Below are 21005 nucleotides of genomic sequence, written 5' to 3'. Positions count from 1 at the left end.
ATCATAATGATCTGAGCAGAAATAAATGAAAAAGAAATGAAAGAAACAATAGTAAAGATTAATAAAACTAAAAGCTGGTTCTTTGAGAAGATAAACAAAAATTGACAAACCTTTAGCCAGACTCATCCAGAAAAAGAGAGGGAGGAGTCAAATCAACAAAATTAGAAATGAAAAAGGAGAGGTTACAACAGACAACGCAGAAATACAAAGGATTATAAGAGACTATTATGAACAACTATATGGCAGTAAAATGGATATCCTGGAAGAAATGGACAGATTCTTAGAAAAGTTCAATCTTCCAAGACTGAATCAGGAAGAAATACAAATTATGAACAATCTAATTACAAGCACTGAAATTGAAGCTGTGATCAAAAATCTCCCAAAAAACAAAAGCCCAGGACCAGATGGCTTCACAGGAGAATTCTACTAAAGATTTATAGAAGAGCTAATACCCATTCTTCTAAAACTCTTTCAAAAAATTGCGGAGAAAGGAATACTTCCAAACTCATTTTACGAGGCTACCATCACCCTGATACCAAAACCAGACAAAGACAACACAAAAAAAGAAAACTACAGGCCAATATCACTGATGAACATAGTGAAAAAAGCCTCAACAAAATGTTAGCAAACAAAATTCAGCAACACATCAAAAAGCTTATACACCATGATCAAGCTGGGTTTATTTCAGGGATGCAAGGATTCTTCAATATACGCAAATCAGTGTGATACAACATATTAACAAATTGAAAGATAAAAACCATATGATAATTTCAATAGATGCAGAAAAAGCCTTTGACAAAATTCAGCACCCATTTATGATTAAAACTCTTCAAAAAATGGGCATAGAAGGAACCTACCTCAACACGGTAAAGGCCATCTATGATAAACCTACAGCAAACATTATTCTCAATGGTGAAAAACTGAAAGCATTTTCCCTAAGATCAGGAACAAGACAAGGGTGTCCACTTTCACCACTATTATTCAACATAGTTCTGGAAGTCCTAGCTAGAGCAATCAGAGAAGAAAAAGAAATAAAAGGAATGCAGATCGGAAAAGAAGAAGTAGCACTCACTGTTTGCAGATGACATGATACTGTACATAGAAAGCCCTAAAGATAGTATCAGAAAATTACCAGAGCTAATTAGTGAATTCAGCAAAGTTTCAGGATACAAAATCAATACACAGAAATCACTTGCATTTCTATATACTAACAATGAAAAATCAGAGAAACTAAGGAATCCCATTCACCATTGCAACAAGAAGAATTAAATATCTAGGAATAAACTTACCTAAGGAGACAAAAGAACTGTACACAGAAAATTATAAGACTCTGATGAAAGAAATAAAAGATAACATAAACAGATGGAGAGATATTCCAAGTTCCTGGGTAGGAAGAATCAATATTGTGAAAATGACTATACTATCAATATTGTGAAAATGATACTACCAAATGTAATCTACAGATTCAATGCAATCCCTATCAAATTACCAGTGACATTTTTCACAGATTGAGAACAAAAAATTTCACAATTCATATGGAAACACAAAAGACCCTGAATAGCCAAAGGAATCTTGAGAACAAAGAATGGAGCTGGAAGAATCAACCTTCCTGACTTCAGATTATACTACAAAGCTACAGTCATCAAGACAGTATGGTACTGGCACAAAAACAGAAATACAGACCAATGGAACAAGATAAAAAGCCTAGAAATAAACCCATGCACTCATGGGTACCTTATTTTTGACAAAGGAGGCAAGCATATACAATGGGGCAAAGACAGCCTCTTCAGTAAATGGTGCTGGGAACACTGGACAGCTACACATAAAAGACTGAAATTAGAATACTTCCTAACACCATACACAAAGATAAACTCAAAATGGATTAAAGACCTAAATGGAAGACCGGAAACTATAACACTCTTAGAGGAAAACATAGGCGGAACATTCGATGACATAAATCAAAGCAAGATCCTCTATGACCCACCTCCTAGAGTAAGAGAAATAAAAACAAAAGTAAACAAGTGGGACCTGATTAAACTTAAAAGCTTTTGCACAGCAAAGGAAACTATAAGCAAGGTGAAAAGACAGCCCTCAGAATGGGAGAAAATAATAGCAAATGAAACAACTGACAAAGGATTAATTTCCAAAATATATAAGCAGCTCATACAACTTAATGCCAGAAAAACAAACAACCCAATCAAAAAGTGGGGAAAAGACCTAAACAGACTTTTCTCCAATGAAGACATACAGATGGCTAACAAACACATGAAAAGATGCTCAACATCGCTCACTATTGGAGAAATGCAAATCAAAACTACAATGAGAAATAACCTCACACCAGTGAGAATGGCCATCATCAAAAAGTCTACAAACATTAAATGCTGGAGAGGGTGTGGAGAAAAGGGAACACTCTTACACTTTGGTGGGAATGTAAACTGAGACAGCCACTATGGAAGACAGTATGGAGATTCCTTAAAAAACTAGGAATAAAACCACCATATGACCCAGCAATCCCACTCCTAGGCATATACCCTGAGGAAACCAAAATTGAAAAAGCCGCATGTATCCCACTGTTCATTGCAGCACTATTTACAACAGCTAGAACATGGAAGCAATCTAGATGCCCATCAACAGATGAATGAATAAAGAAGTTGTGGTACATATACAGCATGGAATATTACTCAGCCATAAAAAGGAACACACTTGAGTCAGTTCTGATGAGGTGGATGAACCTAGAACCTATTATGCAGAGAGAAGTGAGTCAGAAAGAGAAAGATAAACATTGCATTCTAAAACATATGTACGAATCTAGAAGAATGGTACTGAAGAACTTATTTTCAGGGCAGCAGTGGAGAAACAGACATAGAGAATAGACTTATGGACGTGGGGAGAGGGGAGGAGAGGGTGAGATGTGTGGAGAGAGTACTATGGAAACTTACATTACCATATGTAAAATAGAAAGCCAACAGGAATTTGCCATATGACTCAGGAAACTCAAACAGGGGCTCTGTACCAACCTAGAGGGGTGGGATGGGGGGGAGATGGGAGGGAGTTTCAAAAGGGAGGGGACATATGTATACCTATGGCTGATTGATGTTGAGGTTTGACAGAAAACAACAAGATTCTGTAAAACAATTATCTTTTAATTAAAACATAAATAAATTTTAAAAAACAAAATTAAAAAAAAATAGTAAACCGCAAAACTTTCCCTCTTCCATCCAAAGAAAGATAAGAGAAGGAAGGTGAATGGAAATATTCATATTAGATTTCATTTATACTATTACTCGCCTATGAATCTTCTGGGCGGAGGCTAGGAAATGACACAGCCTAAAACAAAAGCAAGAATGCTGGTCACTGATCATGGTTTTTTTGATTTTATACTCAGGAACAAAACACATGCTATACAAGTATTTACACACAAGAATGAGTCATATTTCCTGAATTACGCACAGTGGGCTAACTCACAGTTTTTCTCTTTCAAAAAAGCATTTTCCAGTAAAATAACATGAGATTTCTAACTGTGGCAACTACATCCATCAGAACTAGTTTGTTGAAAAAATAATCCTTGACTCAGGGAACTCAAACCGGGACTCTGTGACAACCTAGAGAGGTGGAATGTGGGAGGGAGGTTCAGGAGGGAGGGGACGTATGTATACCGATGGCTGATTCATAGTGATGGATGCAATGGACATGAACTTGGGCAAACTTTGGGATGGTGACGGACAGGGAGGCCTGGCGTGCTTGCAGTCCACAGGGGCGCAAAGAGTTGGACACAACTGGGCAACAGTCACGAACAGCAACGTGGCAGAAACCAACACAACGTCATAAAGCAATCATCCTTCAATTGAAAATAAATAAATAAGAAAATAATCCTTCATAAACATCTTAAAATTTGCTAGTATTACCAGTGTGATTGACAAGCACCTTGTAACTGATCAAGGCACCCAGTGGCGCCAAAACAGATGAGCTGAGAACCATGCCCTGAACCCTAGCATCACCAACAGCAACACAGAGTCAGGGAGAGAACAAAAGATCTCGGACTGGGGGGCTCAGATACAGAGACGGTTCTGATGTGTTGATTTTAACTTGGTTAATTATGAACTCATCATTTTCAAATGATATTCGGAGCAGCAGCTTAAAAAACATCTTTTCCTGCCCATGTGTCTACACCTGGGTGAGACCTGAACAGCCGTCCCCTCCCTCTCAGTAGCAGGGGGGGCCACGTTGGTCATGGTTAGCTGGAAGGTATAATTTAGTATCAGTGACATGTTAGTGGCCACAGCAAGAAGACAACGCAGATAACTTACGTAACTGTACTTTAATAAACTGTGTCTTGGAAAAGAAATGTTAACTTATTTCAAAAAATAAGCCAGCCTCCCTCTGCCCCTCCAAACCCTTTGGTGACACATACCAAACGCTGCCAATTCAGGCTCCTTCTTCCACTTGCCCAGTGAGGCGGGTGGGTTTGGCCAGGTGACGGTGGTATGCAACAGCAGGTCTCCCATGCTTAGATCTGCAACCTGAAATCCAGGGCAAAGCTTACCGGGTAATACCATAAACACTGAAGACATGCATGACATTTCAAAATTCGACAGGCTGGTATCAATTTGACTTCACGAAAAAATGCCTCTAAATAATGTCTTCCATCTGGTCATCTTCTTCCCCTTTATCCTGTGTTTGCATACCAGAATTCCAAGAATATGGTGGCCAAAAGATACAAATAGGGTTTCTGAAATTCACATGCAGTAAAGCTATCAAAGGGCTTCCCTAGTGGTTCAACGATGAAGAATCCACCCGCAATGCAGGAGGCTTGGGTTCGATCCCTGGAGAACACCATGGCAACCCACTCCAGCATTCTTGCCTCGGAAATCCCATGGACAGAGAAGCCTGGCAGATACAGTCCATGGGGTCGCAAGAGTTGAATATGACTTAGCAGCTCAACAACAAAAGACCTGTCAAAACTGATGAATGAAATCACAGAGGTTTGGTATTCAAATACAGTTACCCAGGGGAACCAACGGTCACCCAGGACAAAGATCCAGGAAACCACAGACACTGCCACCTGTGAATTTAAGTCCCTTTGGAGCAAGGGTCTTCTGGGAAGCAGTGCAATCTTTTCATGTCTTCTTCTTCTGACTCATCTTAACAAAGATTTCATTTCACTTTAGAGGAGGAAAAAGAAGCCAACTGAGGTGCTGGGAGATTGTGCTTTAAGCTTGTACAGTGTGAGCTCTGGGGTCCTTAGAAACCATAAGGTCTACTCCTGCAGCCTCAAAGGTCAAATGCTAAGCCCTCTCAGATGGACAAGGTCCTCTTCTCCTTACAGAGACATGATAATCCTCAGATTCCATCAGTGTCCGTGCCCAAAGATTGTCATGTGTGTCTTTTTCACTGGAGCTGCTGACCACTTCCACGTCCATTAAAATCCCATCCTCCCACCCTCTCAGCAACCTAACCACAGGTGTGAGGATCATCTGGTCCCTCCATGTGGCTCCCTGCGCAAACATGTCAGAGGATGCGGCTTTGCAACAACCAGACTCCAAGGTCCATCCCACTGGGCAACCCCATCAATTGTGAGGAGGGTCTTCTTCCAATACGCCCCCCTGGATCCCTCACCCACCAGCCTCTCACTTTGACTCTGTGTCCATAGAAAGCAAGCCTGATCCTTCTCCCTCAAAGCAGCAATGTGAATATTTGAAAACTTGATGTTGCATTTCTCAACGACAGATGGCTCTGGTTTATTTTGCTGCTTTTGATCTGAGTTTCTAGATACGGCAGCCACCAAGCAGCCCTCCATAGAGCATGGTGCCGTTTAATCACCACTCTGGGCTGCAGTGCTGGAAATGGGGCTCCGGCACTACACAACACAGTTGGTACTATTGCCGCTATAATGATCAAGATCGTTACAATAATAATAGTTACTCTAATTACTATTGAGTCACATGGTCAGTCATTAAAAACATTAAGCAATTATATTACTTTGTTCATATTAAGTAACTAGTCAACCACACCCCCAGGGCAGTATCCAGGAAGGGAACAGCCCTGCTTGCTCTAAGTATTGCCTAGACTTATCACTGATCTTGGCGCAGTACACACTATTTCCCCAGGACCATTCTCCCTGGGGTTTTACATTTGTGGATTCAAGACCACTCCATCCTTTCCAGTTTGAAGACCATTCTTTTCAATGGAGGGGGGAAAAGAAAGACATCAAGTGGATTTGTGTCGTTTTTTTTGGGTCATCAGCTGCCTTTGGTTATGATACTTCTAGCCCCTGGTAATGGTCTTTTTCTTTCTTATTCTTCCTATAGGGCTAAGACATAATCTTCTGTTGCTCTCTTTGGCATCTTCTCCAAGCTTTCATTTTTGTGATCTTCAGACACCCTACTACTGATACAGGACTTTCCTACCCTGTAATACTGGTATGTGGTCAAAGGTCCCTCCTTCCATCTCGTGCACATTTTTACCCTAAAAAATCTCTGCTCACAAGAGACTGCTTTGCAGAGCACTACATCTCTTTGTTCCTTGCTGGAAAGATTTCTTACTCGGTTGACAGAATTTTATTTTGGAGGTTGGGCAGTTCCACCAAAGCCATATGCCCTTTTATAGTCTGACTTGTGAATCATAGTCAGCTTTTTTTCTAAAGTCTTTGCAATCTGCTATCCATATTACCTTCTAGTCTTTGGCATAATAGTCCTTTGCTCTCAAGATCATTAAAATTCAGAAATCAATTTGGAATATAATGAAATGCACTGAAATTGTTCATTTCCATGACTCAATAAAATTCACTTCTGTCAAAATGAAATAAACTAAAATACAGGATAGAAGCCTTATAATTCTGAAGTATTATTCATAGTCGTCAAATGAAGCCAAGAGAAGTACTTGACAATAGGAATTAAGCAAGTCTTTGTTCAATCACACAGTATAATATTACACAATCATTTCAATGATCCTTTTGAATCATGTAAAGTAATGTGAAAATTAAATAATTCTTTGTTCAACATAAAAAAACTCAAGGTACAAAATAACTTCCAAAATATTCACAAATACATATGGAATTATATTCAGTATTCAAGTATATAATAAACGTATTTTTAAAAAAATAAACCCAAACATCAAGAGGTAAGTTTTGTGTTCTGAGATTGTAGGTAGTTTTAATTCTTGTCTTTTTCTGTAGCTTGTTCTTTTCTTTAATGAATATAGTGCATTTTTCTTACTATAAAATTTTACAAGAAAATGAGAACAAAATCCAGAGAGGCATGTCTGTCTTTTCCACATTCTGATAGATTAAAGCGTCTGTCTGATAGACAGAGAACATTCACATACTCTTCCTGTAATAACATGGTAAACAAAATTGTGTTTCAGCAGAAAACTGAGCAGCCTGTTCAGAGCACCCTCTCGGGCTATCAGAGCCCAGCCCCGCATCCACATGTCTCTGAGCCCCTCTGTCAGTCTCGGTGAGGTGCAGGTAACAGATACATGGGAACATTCTCTCCAGCCTGGTAGTGACTTATAACTGATTCCTCCTGCTGTGGAAAAACCCATTTGTCTGCATTTACAAACCATCTCGCTGTTTCTTTGCTTCATACACACACCTGCTATTTTGACTGTCGGGCTCCCTCACATCATGTGAGTAAAATACATTTCTTCATATTTGTTCGCTTTACATTTCTATGAGATGTCATTTTACCTTTTTCTGAAAATTATCTTCTTACAGTCCAAAACTTCTTTTGTTTCACCGAGGACATAAATGGGAACCTGTTAGACAGTAACCCTTTATACCTCCAAAGCGAAGTCTGTTTTCTTTTCTAAACTAAACAACCAGGTCTTATCCCCACCACCCCTCTGACGTTCCCTCCTTTCAATCACAGCAAGAGTTTCTCTTCATGGTTCCCTCCTGGCTTGTCTCCTTTTTTGATGCAGAAAGCAAAATGAGGACAACATTCCAATCAAATCAGGAGGTATAGCGGCATTGGTGAATATCATTCCATATCATATCCGTCTGATTCATCTCAGTATTATCAGAATCGTATTCACATAAGCGCTCCTCAATGACTCAGACACAACTTAGAGTTAATTTTACAGTTTTCTCAAACATAACTGTTCCTGTGACTCTTTATTCTAAGTAGGGTTTCAGGCAGACTTAAAAAAAAAAAAGATTCAGAGTAATTTGAAACTTTCACTCATTCAGTAAATATTCATTGAGCACCTACTACATGTAAATTATTATTCTAGTCTCTGGAGATACAACCATGACCTTTAACAGTGTTTAGAGAAACAGTCCAAGTTATGGTCATGGAAATTCACTCTCACACTTGAGAGAGAACAAAATCAGAGGTCTAGAGGGTGAAGAGAAAGAATCAGGATAGGTTTTCTATACTAAGAAATAATTCAACTGAGAAAGAAAATTCACAGTGTAGCCTTGGGTAAAAGAAGTTCTACCAATGTGGGAATGTACACTGGTATAGCCACTATGAAAATAGTTTGTAGGTTCCTTAAAGAACTAAAAATAGAACTGCCATATGGTTCAGCAAGTCCACTCCAGGCACACACCTGGAGAAAACTCTAATTTGAAAGGATACATGCACACCAATGTTCACAGCAGCACTGTTTACAAAACTCAAGACATGGAAGCAACCCAAGTGTCCACTGACAGATGAATGGATAAGAAGATGTGTGTGTATATATATACATATACATATATATAGACACACATATATACACTCATATAATATATATAATATTCCAGTGTGATATTACTTAGCCATAATAAAGAATGAAATAATGCCATTTCCAGCAAAATGGATGGACCTGGGAGTATCATACTAATTGAAGTAAATCAAAGACAAAAATATCGTATGATATCACTTATATGTAGTATCTAAAGTATGATACAAATAAACTTATCTATGAAAGAAAAAGAGACTGAGACATAGAAAACAAACTTACAGTTATCAAAGGGGAAGGGGGAAGGATAAAATAGGAGTCTGAAACTAGCAGATACAAGCTACTATATATGAAATAGATGAATGACAAGGCCTCACTGTATAGCACAGGGCAATATATTCAATATCTTGTAACAATCTATAATGGAAAAGAATCTGTAAAAGATTATTTTATATATATTTATATATATATATACTGAATTACTTTACTGTACATGAGAAACACAATACTATAAATAAACTATGCTTCAATTTAAAAAAAATGCCACCAACAAAAATACTATCATTGTTACTATTTTACTTACAAATAACACCTTAAAAAGAAACAAATCAACCCAGCTCTACAGACAAGCATGCTGGGCAGAAGAGGGGTCCTTACCTCTTTTTTCTCACCAGTCTGTTCAGCGATCAGCTGGTCAAACACAGCCCCAAATTCCTCATGGATTTTCTGCATTTCATTGATATGACTTGCAACCTTGTTCATAGTCTTGATGGCCACTGGAGGAAAACAGGTCGTGAAATAAACGAAAAGACTAGTTAAAGGCTCTGGAGAGACCTGAAGAAGGGGCAGTTCTCAGGGGCTCATGGCTCACCATCCAGGTGGTAGTGTTCCTCGCTCTCCGCGTCCGTCAGAGCAAAAAGCTCCTTCAGCAGAAGCGGATACTTAAGGATCCTCTGGATGGGCTTGATGAGGTAAGACTCCAGGGTGGACGAGTGCTGCTGCTTTGGGTTCTGGGCATCCAGGAACGCCTTGAAAGCTGCGTCCGTCTTGGCTGGAAGAGTTTAAATAGAGACTGTCTGGGCGGAACATCCAAATGACTCCCTTCTCATAATTTCACTAATTCCAAGGTGCCTTTTCACAGGATTGAGAGTACAGTGAATGGTCAGAGAAGGCCTGCCCATCAGATTTATTTGCTTATTTAGGGGGAGTGAGCAGAGGTCCAATGAGTTAGCAGTAGTCGCCAACCTTTTTTGGCACCAGGGACTGATTTTGAGGAAGACAACTTTTCCCTAGATTGGGGAGGAGGGGATGGTTTGGGGATGATTCGAGTACATTACATTTATTGTGCACTTTGTTTCTATTATTATTACATCAGTTCCACCTCAGATAACCAGGCATTAGATCCCAGAGGTTGATGACTCCTGAGCTGAGTGATAACAGAGTCTGTAAGTCCTACGCACAGAGGTTTCCAAGGGTTGCTGTTGAATGTCTTCTTAATCTGATATTTTGACATCAAAGACCTGATAGACCCGGGAGAGACTGCCTGTCCTAGAGCTAGTCAGTCCCTACAGGTAGCCTAGGAACCACCTGGAAGCATGCCTTTCACACACAAGCCAACCAATCCAGAGCCCCCTGCCTCCATCTCTCTTCTATGAGGCTTTTACAACTCTAGGCCAATCCTCCCCCTGCGCTAAGCATCAAAGAGCCAGGCCCCAGAGAACTCAGGACAGCCCTCCCACCCCAGAGCCTGCTGAGATTATTCAAATTAGCCAATCCTAAACCTGTTTGCCCTGATTCACCCATTCCTTCCTGCAGACGCCACAACAGAGCGCCTTGCCTATGTCTTCCCCTCACTCATTCTGCCTCCTGGTGGACCCTGGTGCTTCCTCTCACGGCCCTGCACTATGTGACCCTCTCCCCTCCTCTTGGGAACCGTGAAGAACACACAATCTTTCTTTTAAAAAAAAGAAATTATTTGTTTGGCTGTGCTGGGATTTTTAGTTGTAGCATGTAAACTCAGCTGTGGCATGTAGGATCTAGATCCCTGACCAGGGATCGAACCTGGTTCCCTGCATTGGAAGCGCAGTGTCTTAGCCACTGGACCCCTAGGGAAGTCCCACAAACTTCTGATGGTAATTGTCTCCTGATCTGTTGGCCTAGCCACATCTGAATAATACAAAAGCCTGCATCTGCAAACACTGCTTACCCCAGTTTCTCTAATTTTTCAAGCATTTCATTGCTGATAGAACCTCTTTTGAGAAGAGGAAGGGAAAAAAGCAGCAGCAGCAGTACCTTGCAGCTGGGTAAGTGGAGCAGAGCTGGTCTCCTGCAGGCAACGCCTTTTAAGACCTGTTCCGTGTTAATGCAGGGCTACCAGCGATCAGGATTTATCTCAGGGGGAAACACACAACTGACCTCAGGTAACACCAGCCGCAGTATCCTCACGGGCTGGGCTTTTATCTGTGTCCCAGCTAGGCTGAAAAATCAGCCCTGGGGAGTTGTGGGCCCCCAGACAATCAGAACGGTATCTGCCAGTGGACAGTCAGGAAGACACAGTGTGTCTTTCCAAAGAAATGGTGGAAAGAGAGGCTGAACTGAGGGCAAAAATGGGAAGAAGAATGGACAATATATTAAAATGACTAACTGTAGGCATATACTTTTTTAAGCTTCTGATAAAATATATTGCCATCTCCAAAAATTAGGAATGTGAGCTAAGAACAAAAGATAGGGCTTCCCTGGTGGTCCAATGGTTAAGAATCCACCCTGCAATGCAAGGTACATGGGTTCAGCCCCTGGTAAGGAAGATCCCACATGCTGAGGGGCAGCTAACCCCATGGGCCACAACTTCCGAGCCCACGCACTGTGACTGCTGAAGCCCTCTTCCCTCTTACCTACAGCCTGAGCTCTGCAACTAACGAAGCCACTGCAATGAGCAGTCTGCCCACTACAGTGAGAGAAAGTGCTCACACACCAAGGAAGGCCCAGCACAGCCGAAGGAAAAACAAGAACAGACGAGACTGCAAAAGGACGTCGTGAAATCAGAGAATGAGTCTTCTCACTCTCTTTATTCAATTAAGAAAAACAGCAGTCATGGGGAAAGGCCTTGTAAAGACTACCATCTTCTCAGCCATTTTAAGACCCATCAAAAGGAATCAGATTCCATGGATCCAGCCACCAAATCCATGACGAGAAAGGAGACTGGGAATGAAGTGGTTGCAAAGCAGCCCAGGTGGGTACTTCCTATTCTCAAAGAGTTCTCTTTATCGTATCTGCACATTGGGCCATCAGGAAAATGTGGGTCATACCCTAACGGTTTAAGGGATGATTCTGAAAGACTCTAATATTTTTCAGGTGCAAAATATAATGATTTTGAATTTTTGAAAACCTACAGGGGCAGAATTTAATCAAGTGAGTAAAAATAACACAAATTGCTTTAAGGACTGTGATGAGTATATAATTTTACCAGAGAGCAAAGTGCTCTGAAATTGTTAACACTCTCATAACACAGCATTCAGTTAGAGTTTAAAAAGAAATACATACACAGAACTATATGACCAGCACAGCCTATCTAAAACCACACAGCAGGACAGTTTCCTTGTCATACAGCTGGACAAGGAAATTCCCAGGTTCCCTTTAAGTTTTTATGCTGAAGTAGGACTCTTTTGCCTGGACTGAAACTATCATTAAGTATGTCATTAAGTATGTCATTATCTGGGGCAGGATCTTTTGCTATACAGAGACCTATGTTGTATTCATCTTTATTATAATAAGTTTTAAATTAAATCAAGCTAGTTCTCTTTGGCAGCAAACACAAATGTAAGTATATTACTTACATATTCAGCAGGTGTTTACATGGCAGCCACATGGTAAGGTGTAGAAGTAAGAGCAGGCTGATTTCCAGAGATCCTTTGAAACTGAACTGTCTATAGATTCTACTGTTTACCAAGGGCATATTTCTCTAGTCCCTTAACCTATCAAAGTCACATGCAGAACTATGGAAGGGAAACAGCTTTTTAGTGACTCTCAGAACACCCACCACCTTCTTAGAACACAGGAACAGGAGCTTGCCAATATAAAACTTCTACTCTTCTCTGTGCAAAATGGAATTACAGCTGGACTTTTGTAAATAATTGAAAAAATTTTAGTAGTGATGGTGGTGACTATTATCACACACAAGGGAACAAAAATAGGTGAGGGAAAGATGAAATGACACAAAAAGGTGTATGAACTGTGGTAGGTTATTATGAAATTAATGAAAATACAAATAAAGTAGGGAATTTCTAAATCCCCTATGTTTTTGCATAATTGCAAAATGACTTATCAATTCTGGCCCCAAAGAGCCGAGTCAAAACTTTCATGATAAGAAAACTGACAACACTATTAACTCAAGATATTAATGCATTTAATTTCTCAGTATAGTCAGCACTCCATATCTAAGGATTCTATATCTAAGGATTCACTCTATATCTAAGGATTCTATATACAGGTTCTGCATCGTGGATTCAACCAATCATGAAGAGGAAACAGTTAGGAGAAAAATTCCAGAAAGTTCCAAAAAGCAAAACTTCAATTCGCTGCATACTGACAACTATTCACATGGCACTTATACTGTATAGGGCTTCCCTGGTGGCTCAGACGGTAAAGAACCCGCCTGCAACGCTGGGAACCTGGGTTCGATCCCTGGGTTGGGAAGACCCCCTGGAGGAGGGCATGGCAACCCACTCCAGTATTCTTGCCTGGAGAATCACTAGGGACAGACGAGGCTGGCAGGTTACAGTCCATGGGGTTGCAGAGAGTCGGACACAGCTGAGCGACTAAGCACAGCAGACTGTACTATATTAGGGCTTCCCAGGTGGCACTAGTGGAAAAGAACCCACCTGCCAATGTGGGTGGAGAGGGAAATGGCAACCCACTCCAGTACTCTTGCCTGGAGAATCCCGTGGACAGAGGAGCCTGGTGGGCTACAGCCCATGGGGTTGCATAGAGTCAGATATGGCTGAAGTGACTTAGCCTGCATGCATGCGTTGGAGAAGGAAATGTGGCAACCCACTCCAGTATTCTTGCCTGGAGAATCCCAGGGACAGAGGAGCCTGGTGGGCTGCCGTCTGTGGGGTTGCACAGAGTTGGACACGACTGAAGTGACTTAGCAGCAGCAGCAGCAGCCAGTGTAGGAGATATAAGTTCGATCCCTGGGATGGGAAGATCCCTTGGAGGAGGACGTGGCAACCACTCCAGTATTCTTGTCTAGAGAATCCCATGGACAGAGGAGCCTGGCAGGCTATGGTCCATAGGTTCTCAAAGAGTCGGACATGACTGAAGTCACTTGGCATGCATGCATATACTGTATTAGGTATTTCAAGTAACCTAGCGATGTTTGGTGGTGCTAGTGATAAAGAGACTTGGGTTCGATCCCTGGGTTGGGAAGATCCCCTACAGATGGAAATGGCTACCCACTCCAGTCTTCTTGCCTGAAAACATCCCTGGACAGAGGAGCCTGGCGGGCTACGGTTCAGGGGTTTACAGAAGAGTTGGACATGACTGAACAACTGAGCACACACACATATGGGAAAATATGCATAGGTTATGTGCACACAGTATGCATTTTATATAGGAGACTTGAGCATCCCGGACATTTGGTGTCTGTGGGGGATCCTAAAACCAATACCCCACAGACACCGAGAGACAAGTGTACTCTCACTTGGAGCTTGTTGGAATATCTATCTGGCACAACAATGACTCTTAGATTTCCGTCCAGAAGCCCCCGCCCACGGTCAGCCACACAAATGTGAATTGACAATTAACACGCCCACCTGCTGCCCAGGCCTCCTGGGCCTTACCTTTCACCAGGACCTTGGGGACCTTCGTGTGGCTGGCGCAGAAGGCACTGTAGAGCTTGAAGCGGTCAGCGTAATACAGAAAGGATCCCCCCAGAGAGAACAGCACTTTCTGGATACAATGAGAAACAGTGCAGTTAGTTTGCGGTCCTCCTCACCCAGAAACATCAGCAGGATGGAGCCGGGAGCTCACACCTGCCAGAGTCTCCCCACAAACCGGCACCATTCCCACCTGTCTTTGCTCACTGATGGCCTATTGGAAAGCCTATGGGCTCACCTTTTTGTGTAATAGATGCTGTATTTGGCTCTCTCAGTAATTACAGCCAGTGTCACTGGTTTTGCTGGCTTATGTTTTTCAATGACCTAGCTGAGACATCTGACTGTTAATGAGAAAGTAGATATGGCATTTTGGAAAAAACAGAAATCTCCTAAATTCCCTCATTAGATTCTGTTGGGAATGTATAAGTGACAAACCAAATAAAGGCAAGAAATGCATAAATCCCCCAAAATAGAAAACACCTTTCGGTGACCACTAATTCCACCCTCTCCAGCACCATACTCTTCTCTAGCAGGAGTAGATATGAACGGAAGGAACAGACTCACCTATGGGAATTAGGTAACCTCTCCCAGCCCACAGCCTCTGCCCGAACCAGATCAAAACTAGGGGGAGGCCTTCTCTGTTAGAGCTTCCCTGACAGCTCAGCTGGTAAAGAATCTGCCTGCAATGCAGGAGACCCCGGTTCAATTCCTGAGTCAGGAAGATCCACTGGAGAAGGGATAGGCTACCCACTCCAGTGTTGTTGGGCTTCCCTTGTAGATCAGCTGGGAAAGAATATGCCTGCAATGCAGGAGACCTGGGTTCAATCCCTGGGTCCAGAAGATCCCCTGGAGAAGGGAAAGGCTACCCACTCCGGCCTGGAGAATTCCATGGACTATATAGTCCATGGGGTCACAAAGAGTCGGACACGAGTGAGTGACTTTCACTTTCTTCCCTATTAGGAATTTAATATAGCTCAGCTGGATACTTTTTATCCTACACATTTTCTATAAATATATGAAACAGGCCTCAGAAAAATATCTTCTATAGGTTTCACACTGATCTAGTCTAGTTTAGAAGGAGGTATGGCTTATTTAGGTTTAGAATTTAAAAGTTGGATTCCAAGCCAAAAAAAAAATAATAATAATAAGGCTGGGGATTCGAGTGATAAATTGGGTTCCACAAAATGCAATTTATTTTAATTAACAATGCAGAGAATTCTGATAGTCTAATTAAAAGAAAACAAAGGTTTATTATGAACCATACATAATTGGTAATTAGAGGCCTAAATTCATTTCCTACATGTTCTACTTTTCCTCCTTTACTTTTTCAGCTACACGCCTCCCCAAATCTCATCCCCCTGACCCTGTACAGACAGTCATCATTTGAACCAAATCCAATAATTAAACGAGAAAAGTTGTGTAAGAAAAAGCTCTAAATGTAACCACTCACTTTAGCCACATCAAGTTATCCATTTGTTTAACTTAATATAAATTCACTAGGCATTTACCATATAGGAAACACAGAACATTAACATGTCCATTTCTTCTTCCAGCCTTAAAAAATAATCTCTGAGCACAAACTGTCCACAAACATGGCGGGTGGACACACAAAGACTGCATTTACCCCGTGTTTCTATTCGGGAGGACTTCACAGAGCCTCTCACTGGCTGACAGACACTGCAAATTCCCAAGAGGAAATTTTATCAAAACTTATTTGATCTCAGAACCGATTTTTTTTTTGCTAATCCTGTTGCAGGGCTAGTGTTCTATGCAACATAATTTGCACCTTTTTAACAAGCTTTTTAATTTTTGGGAAATATATAATCAGGATTTAAACAAAACAGCAATCACAGAAACCAGGAGCAGCAGGCTTAGGAAACCAGCAACTGAGAAACCAACCCCGAAGTGCCCGAGAGCAGCCCCGGGGCCGCGAGTGCTCAGGAGCATCAGCTGTCAGGTCTCACAGACGGGATGGAGACGGCCAGGCTATGCGGGAAATCAGTGAAACGAAGGTCGGGGAAGAAGGTTCCACTTAAATGGTATTTACAGCAGTGACTGCTCTAGAGTGAACTTGCTCAAAGGATCATGCACTAATCCCTCCCTAGAATAATATCTCTGCTTGTAACACCATCATGTTTGTACCACAGTTCTGATAACTACACACTCCTAAAGTGATCAACAGAATCTAAACACAAAGAACTGTTGCCATAGTAAAAGCATGCTAAATGAAGATCATGAATGTTCGGTATTTTAGATTAAAACCAAGCATTTTCAGGTCTGTATGCATTTTTGTTATGTTCCACAGTAAGCAACTTTTTTGATTAACTGACAAACTACTAGCCCTTATCATGGTGTTCTAATAGTGTCCTATTAATTAATTTACCAATGAGCCAAACTGTATTTGAAATGGACAGTATGCCCAATCACCCTGAGGAGAGGAAAACTGAACTAACCCAAGCAATTCCGAAAAAAAAAATAAAAATAAAAAACTATATTCAATAGTTAAAGGGGTATTATACCTGTCATTTATTCAAATGGTTCAGGAGAAAAAATTATACATTTTGTACACACAGACACACACAACATACACATACACACACACATATTAGGGAGCCAGAGAAAGGATAAAGCAAATGTGGTCAAATGTTAACATTTGGAAAATATGGGAGAAGGATAGCTTAGAATTCTTTGTGCTATTCTTGTAACCTTTCTGTAAGTCTGAAATTATATCCAAATAAAAATAGAGAACTATATATAAATATAGGTCCATAAGCTTATGTGTATGAAAATATGTGTGCATTCTAAATGACTCCTGCTGCAGAGAAAGACTGTAAATAGATGACACACAGAAAAATATATCAAAGGATAGTCTTCATCTCATCCTACAAACCTATCAGGGGTACTAACACGACAGCCAGATGCCCGCACCATTAGAAGACAGTCACACAGTACGGGGGCCACACCTGTACGGACAACTGAACCCAAGTTCAACACAAGTGCAAAAGTTACTCAATGGAAAGAGATCGAAAGATAGTCATCTCAAAAACCAGTGCTGGAAAAACTAAATATTCATATACAAAAAATTGACTTTGATTCACCCATCACACCAGATAAGAGACTAATATGTAAGTCCCCAAGTCACAAAACTTCTAGGAGAAAACCTTTATGACCCTGCTTTAGGCAAAGATTTCATAGATAAGACACCAAAAGAATGACCCAGAAAAGAAAAATTTTGAAAAATTGGATTTCATTAAAAAACAAAAATTTCTGGGGACATCCCTGGAGATCAAGTGGTTAAGAATCCAGGCTTCCACTGCAGGGGGTGCGGATTTGATCCCTAATCAGCTAACTAAGAGACTGCATGCCATGCAGCGTAGCCAAAAAAAAACCTTTTTTTAAATAAAATTTCTCTGGGGAGGAATAAATTAAGAGCTTGAGATGAACATATATATACTACTACACATAAAATAATAGCCAACAAGGACCTACTACATAGCACAGGTAACTATACTCAATATTTGGTAATAACCTATAAGGGAAAAGAATCTGATAACGATTATATGTCTATATATAAACTAAATCTGGAGAAGGAAATGACAACCCACTCCAGTATTCTTGCCTGGAGAATTCCATCAACAGAGGAGCCTGGCAGGTTGCAAGTCCATGGGGTCGCAAAGAGTTGGACACGACTGAGCGATTTTCACTTATAAACTAAACCACTTTGTTATATACCCAAAACTAACATACTGTAAATCAACTATACTCAATTTAAAAAAAGAAATCAACTTGAAAAAAAAAATTCTGCTCTTTGAAAGATACTGTATGACAAAAGAAAATATTTACACATCATATATATGGTAATAGACTCCTACACAAAATTTTCAAAGAACTCTCAAGACTCAATAATAAGATAACAATCCAATATAATAAATGGGCAAATGATCTGAACAGACATTTCACCAAAGAGGCTATAATGAAAGCAAATTAGCACACAGAAAGATACTCACCATCATATCATTAGAGAAATTAAAATAAAGCCATAATGAAGTGCCACCACATGTTTGCTAAACTGGCTAAGTTTAAAAAGAGTGACCTGACCCTGCTGCAGAAAGAGGAGGAACGGCAGATGGGACTGCACACTGGCACAGTCATTCTGGAAAACAGTTCAGCAGTTTCTTAAAAAGTTATACATACACTTTCCACAGGATCCAACCCTTCCACTCCAAAGTATTTATCCATGAGAAATAAAAGCATATATTCATGGCTCAGTTGGTAAAGAATCCGCCTGCAATGTGCAAGTCCTGGGTTCAATCCCTGGGTTGGGACGATCCCCTGGAGAAGGGAAAGGCTACCCACTCCAGTATTCTGGCCTGGAGAATTCCATGGATCTCTTAATGCATTCATACTAAAACTTGCACACAAATGTTCACAGCAGCTTTACTTGTAATTACCAAAAGCTGGAAACAACCCAATGCCCAAGAAAGGAGAAAGGATCAGTACTGATACATCCACACAATGCAATTACTACTCTGCAACTAAAAAGTGTGAATCATGGGTATATGAAACAACATGGGTGGAGCTCAATACAATTATGCAGTAAAAGATGCCACATAAAAAAAGTCTGTGCCAAAAAAAAAGAAAAAAGTCTGTGCTGTATGATTTCATTTATATAAAATTCCAGAATGCAAACTCATCTATGGTAACAGAAAGCAGACACAGTTGGCTGTGGCTGAGAGGCCAGAAGAAAAAGAAGAGAGGAATCACAAAAGAACAGGAAAAATAACTGAGGGTGATAATTATGCCCATTATCCTGATTGAGGTGATGGCTTCAGAGGTATACACATATGTCAGATTTCATCAAACTGTACATTTTAAATATAAGCAGTGTGTTGTATGTCAATTATACCTCCATTAACCTTTTTAAACATCCATGAGGGTGACACATAAGCCAAAACCATTGTGCATGAATCAATGAGCTTCGTTGGTTGGAAACACAGAGCAGGAAATCTCTGCAAGGGGAAGCCAACCAAGGAGGAGGAAGCCGGCTGTAAGCACCCTCACTGAGCACTCCAGTCATAAATCCTCATTAAGGCTTCGAGGACACTGTGTGCTGGGACCGTCTTCCTCCTGCATAACGATAAGCATTTCTATTAACCAGTTCCCCAGAACAAGATAAATTAATTTGTTTATCGGAAAACCAAGACTGCTAGTCGAATTTTGCTAACAGCAAGTGTCAAAGGCCCCCACATAAACAGAACAAAAGGTAGGTGCGTCTTCCTAAAGAGAAGTCAGCAGATACTCCAGTTAAATGGAAGTCAATAGCACTGGTTCTACCTTAGCCAGACCAGCAAGACATAGTCCATTTCCCTCTCTGACTCCCTTTAGGAACTGACCCCACTGGATATCCAATGAAGACTCCCACAGCAACAAAGTCTCCTGTGATGTGTTATCAGGAGATTCGACTGGATCTACAGGCTACCTCATTCCTGACATTAGGAGGCAACTTGACACTATTTGAAGTTGAGACTTACCTTAAATTGGTCAACTTTCTCAAGCTTTTCCAGATCAGGTACCAATCTCACTCCATCTTCCAGAGTTTTAAGGAATTCTACTTGAAACTCTACCATTTCGGTTAAATTTCCAAAGAGCACATCAAGCTGGAAAATGCAAAAGAATTTCATCAACCGCCTATTTCATTAGTGTGTGGATCCTTCATTTGCTTCTGATTTCAAAGTTTTTCTACCCATATGGTAACGCTCCCACCATCAGCAGGTGGGCCAACTCTTTCCTCTTGGAGTGCATGCCAAGAGCTTGCCAGGCAATAACTTGACCTATTTATTACAATTAAATGAATTCAAAATGCTCCCAGTATTGTGTGAGGTCCTCAGTTCTTCCCCATCACCAGGTCAAGCTAAAGTTCAGACGATAGCCACCATACCTCATCCTGGGTGAGAAAAGTTTCTTTTTGAAGAGGTTTTAGATATCTCTCCATGAGACAGTTTAAGTCCTAAGGGTTGAAAGAATATCAGATTAGCACATCTGAAAGTCTATAAAGAATCTAAAAGGAAAAAAAAATTACATCCCAAAGGCTAACATTTCAGTCTTTAGGTCACTGAGGTTCACTGAAGCAGAAGCGAGCCAACCTCTTCTCAAAATATTTCAGGCTTTGTAGCCATATGGTCTCTGTCACAACTATTTAATTCTGCTGCTGCAGCAGGAAAGCAGTATAAATGATACTGGGTTGGCCAAAAAAATGGCCGTGAGATGTTACAGAAAAACCCAAATGAACTTTTTGGCCAACCCAATACATAAATGAATGCATGTGGCTGTGTTTCAATAAAACTTTATTTGTAAAAGCAGGCAGAGAGCCAGATTTGGTCCAAGGGCCATACTTGCTGGCCTCTGACTTAAAGACTAAGACAGATCATTAAAAACAGATCACACAGTTGTAACATAGACTCAACATAA

The 21005-nt window shown here is 40.7% G+C and overlaps 1 protein-coding gene across 8 annotated transcripts in view; it reads right to left on the bottom strand.

Moving 5' to 3' along the window:
• Positions 1-21005, bottom strand: part of TIAM1 (TIAM Rac1 associated GEF 1) — a 451497-nt gene that overhangs the window by 20939 nt on the left and 409553 nt on the right. For all 8 annotated transcript variants that reach the window (XM_043892676.1, XM_043892670.1, XM_043892674.1 and 5 more), the window contains 6 exons: positions 20476-20544; positions 20069-20194; positions 14502-14610; positions 9536-9715; positions 9322-9440; positions 4412-4520 (listed from right to left, as the gene is read on the bottom strand). In XM_043892676.1, coding sequence (XP_043748611.1) covers positions 4412-4520; positions 9322-9440; positions 9536-9715; positions 14502-14610; positions 20069-20194; positions 20476-20544 — 712 coding nt within the window. The remainder of the gene's footprint in view (positions 1-4411; positions 4521-9321; positions 9441-9535; positions 9716-14501; positions 14611-20068; positions 20195-20475; positions 20545-21005) is intronic.

The sequence above is a fragment of the Cervus elaphus genome, chromosome 31, assembly GCF_910594005.1.
Source record: "Cervus elaphus chromosome 31, mCerEla1.1, whole genome shotgun sequence".
Taxonomy (NCBI): domain Eukaryota; kingdom Metazoa; phylum Chordata; class Mammalia; order Artiodactyla; family Cervidae; genus Cervus; species Cervus elaphus.
Note: the sequence above shows the minus strand (reverse complement) of the source record. Positions and strands in the feature narration are given on the sequence as shown.